The sequence below is a fragment of the Nematolebias whitei genome, chromosome 23 (assembly GCF_014905685.2).
Source record: "Nematolebias whitei isolate Nwh7 chromosome 23, NemWhi1, whole genome shotgun sequence".
Taxonomy (NCBI): domain Eukaryota; kingdom Metazoa; phylum Chordata; class Actinopteri; order Cyprinodontiformes; family Rivulidae; genus Nematolebias; species Nematolebias whitei.
In genome coordinates, this window is record NC_056520.1 from 7,671,551 (window position 1) to 7,675,586 (window position 4,036).

At 43.3% G+C, this 4,036-nt stretch overlaps 1 protein-coding gene across 1 annotated transcript in view; it reads left to right on the forward strand.

The window, feature by feature from the left end:
• appa (amyloid beta (A4) precursor protein a) overlaps positions 1-4,036 on the forward strand; it is a gene marked incomplete in the record, with an annotated part of 45,582 nt that overhangs the window by 19,288 nt on the left and 22,258 nt on the right. The window contains 3 exon segments of the mRNA XM_037696669.1: positions 784-951; positions 3,511-3,640; positions 3,720-3,832. Coding sequence (XP_037552597.1) covers positions 784-951; positions 3,511-3,640; positions 3,720-3,832 — 411 coding nt within the window.

Sequence of the window (4,036 nt, forward strand, 5' to 3'; positions counted from 1 at the left end):
CAGCTCCAAGGTCAAGGTCACAAATCAAGGTCAACTCTTACAGCAATACCTTTTTTCTTGTTCTACCTGAAGCATCTGATCTGCTTAAGATAACTTTACAAATCTTTATACACATGCATCATCACTAGAGAAATGCCATACACTTCTCATCCCCCAGCTCTAAGGTCAAAGTCACAAATCAAGGTCAACTCTTGCAGCAATATTTTTATTTCTTGTTCCACCTGTAGCGTCTGATCCACTCGAGATGATTTAACAAAACTTTATACACATATTCGTCATTACTGGAGTCACATACACTTTTCATTCCCCAGCTCCAAGGTCAAGGTCACAAATCAAGGTAAACTCAGCAAGACCTTTTTTTTCTTGTTCTACCTGTAGCCTCTGATGTGCTCAAGATAATTTAACGAAACTTTATACACATATGCTTCATCACTAGAAAAAGGTCACATACACTTTTCATCCCCCAGCTCCAAGGTCACAAATCAAGGTCAAATATTACAGCAAGATCTTTGCTTATCCCGCCCATAGCATCTGATCTGCTGAAGACAATTTAATGAAACTTGACACATTTGTACCACAACTAGACCACATGTCCCATAATCATCACAGCTCCAAGGTCATAAATCAAGGTCAAATGTTATACAGGGTCGTTCTTTGCTTGTCCAGACCGTTGCTGTACATCGTTTGTCGACGGGCGTATAATGTGCCATGCGCTGTACTTTTGTTACAAGGTTTTATTTTCATCTTAACGCAGAATGGTAATTTGTGTCTCCCCTCGTTTAGGTCCCCACCGATGTTTCCATGGGTCTGCTGGCCGAGCCGCAGGTGGCCATGTTTTGTGGTAAACTCAACATGCACATCAACGTGCAGAGCGGCAAGTGGGAGCCCGACCCCTTGGGCACGAAGAGCTGCATCGGCACCAAAGAGGGCATCCTGCAGTACTGCCAGGAGGTAAAGTATTCTGACCCAGTGGCGGTTAGAACTTTTTACCGTACTTGCCGCCGCATTTCACCCGGGCGGTGCGGCTGATTTGACGTTTGCTCCAGAGCGAGACGAAGGTGGCTCGGTATGCAAGTGTTTTAAGTGATGACGCAGTCCAGAAATGTCCAACAGCCGTCCTAAACTAAGAATTGGTAAAAGCAACTATAGTGCTCGGCCTTCGCAGTGGTTCTCAACTCTGGTCCCTGAGGAACACCATCCTGCATGTCCAACAATTTTCAGTCAGGTCATCTGGACTGTTTTTTTTTTTCTGAAACGTTTCACCTTCCATCCGGAAGGCTTCCATCAGTCAAGGAAAAGCACAACACAAAGCTGATTCTTCCCCCAAACAGCTTACTCCAAAGTGGAACAAACCAGTTATGTTGGTGCTAAGATGGTGACCTGACTGAAAATTGTTGGATTGTATACATGGATTATTGAGCATGGACTTTTTTTGGTCTTGAACAAGTTTGACATGACTGTCGACAAGGAAGGGGGCCAGCACGAGAGGAGGGGGCATGCCAAAGACACCATCTTAGCACCAACATAACTGGTTTGTTCCACTTTGGAGTAAGCTGTTTGGGGGAAGAATCAGTTTTGCGTTGTGCGTTTCCTTGACTGATGAAGCCTTTTGGATGGAAGGTGAAACGTTTCAGCAAAAAAAGAAACTGTCCAGATGACCTGACTGAAAATTGTTGGATTGTATACCTGGATTATTGCGCAAGGCCTTTTTTTTTTTTTTTTGACCATCCATGTTTTAGTCGTTCCTCTCCTCCAACACGCCTGATTTGAATGAAAGGGTGATTCGGCTTCTGCTGAACGTAAGGAAGTAATTAAAGCACTGAACCAGGCGTGTTGGAGCAGAGGAACAACTAAAACATGAAGGATGGGAACCACTGAGCTAACGACATTGTAGTAACTTGATAAATGCTAACTTTAAAAATGTTTTAATTACTTTTAGTTTCACCTTCTAGGAACTCTCGGGACAGGAAGTGTTTCACCCTTTTTATCCATCCGGTCCAACGTCTGACTCATTGCGTCGTTTGTTTTTTTGTCACTGAACGTTAACGCCAGCCCAACACTGATCACAACCAACCGGGGCGACCCATCTGAAAAAAAATCCACCCATTTCTATCCCAAAAATTACCCAGCATGCAGTGCGACTCGCACGATCTTTTACGTTTAAGTTCAACGTGTAATTTGGACTAAAAATGAACAAACTTCCAGAACTTACCGTTTCTGTCAAATTTAATCTTGTAATGAAACGAAAATACGACTTTAATATTGATCCTTATCAACGTAAATGTACAAATTTTTTTCTTTTTAAATTTAGTGGGCGCAACTTATTTTCAGGTGCGCTCAATTGCCCAGAAATTACGGTAATTAAACACTCATCCTGCAGAGACTGAGCTCAGCCTTCTCTCCTGACAGGGAAGTCCTGACCAATGAGGAAGAACCTTCAAACAGGTTTCTGCCTGGAGACAAAAATTAAAAAGAATCTGATTGGATCATGAATTAAAAGTAAAAAAAAAATAGTTAACAGTAGTTTAGTTTGCTTATACACCGAAGCGACAAATTTATGGATTTTTTTCCATATTTAAAAAACAATTTTTGGCTGAGATGTGACTATTTTCATTCATTCTGACTGAAAATAATGAACACTACCATTTTCAGCCACTAGGTGGCACTCTAGTAGTATGGCATGCTGTTGTGTCATGTAAAAGTGGCTATTAATGACAAATTCAAAAAAGCTCAAGTGGACAACTGGACTTTTATTTATTATACTTTATATTTTATTGTTTTTGTCTTGGAACTTTTTTTGAATTTTTCATGTCCTGGATGACTGAGAATCTTCACCAGCTATTAATGATACAATCGGCTTGCCGTAGTCTTCCACCTTCGTTCTGCTTGGAGCAACCGTCGAACCAGCTTCGATTTGCTGCACCGTCTCGGCGAAATGCAGCTAATTTGACCATTAAAGTGCATTTATTAAGTAAATGTTCAACTGAGACGCACCTTTGGTATAATTTTGAGTAAACAAATAATTGTTTTTATACTCCTTCGGCCGCCAATTGATTTTTGGCACAACAGCGCCCCACGTTTCCAGGTTGTCAGCGGTGGCGCATAATAGATGTGACTTATATGGCAAAGCGACGTGTACGGTGGAAAATACGGTAAATAAAAACAGGAAAAACTGTTTTTTAATGAATAGAAATTGAATAAAAATGTAAACGTAGCTGTTCTTTGGTCTTCTGAAGGGAAAAGTACTGAAGCCTGTGAAGCTCACAGAATGACACCAACAGTGACCTCAGCGTCACGAGTCACAAGTTTTTCGTGAACCGCTGGTTCAAACGCTCACCGAAGCCGTGCGTTCTGCTGAAACAGACGCTCCGTTTCACGGATTAGTCGTTGTTTGACGTAGCCGGGTCAGAAAGTTTTGAAGCGATCAGATTGGACCGGTGTCGCCGGTTCTGACTAATAAAACACAAGTTTTTAATTTCAGAGCCATCTGTACGTCTTTTATGGCTTCAGGTGTATCCGGAGCTCCAGATCACCAACGTGGTGGAAGCCAATCAGCCGGTCAGCATCCAGAACTGGTGCAAGAAGGGGCGCAAGCAGTGTCGCAGTCACGTGCACATAGTGGTGCCCTACCGCTGCCTGGGTGAGCCCAACACACGCACTCGCCGTTTCCACTTTAAAAGCCGTTCGAGTCGATAATCTGGTTTTCGTTGCTTCCGCAGTGGGAGAGTTCGTGAGCGACGCCCTGCTCGTTCCCGACAAGTGCAAGTTCCTCCACCAGGAGCGCATGGACCAGTGTGAGAGCCACCTGCACTGGCACACTGTGGCCAAAGAGGTGAAGACGCGCGTCTTGGTGATGTACGGTGCGGACTTCTGCCGCAAGATTTCACAGAAATACGCGTTTTTTTTTTTATCGGACGCCCGTCGAAGGACGGGACGTATCGTGGTGAAGTCGCAAACTGTCTCGAGTCTCAAGATGATTTAATGACACTTGATACACGTAGACATCAGTGGACTGTGTTGTATAATCTCATCATCC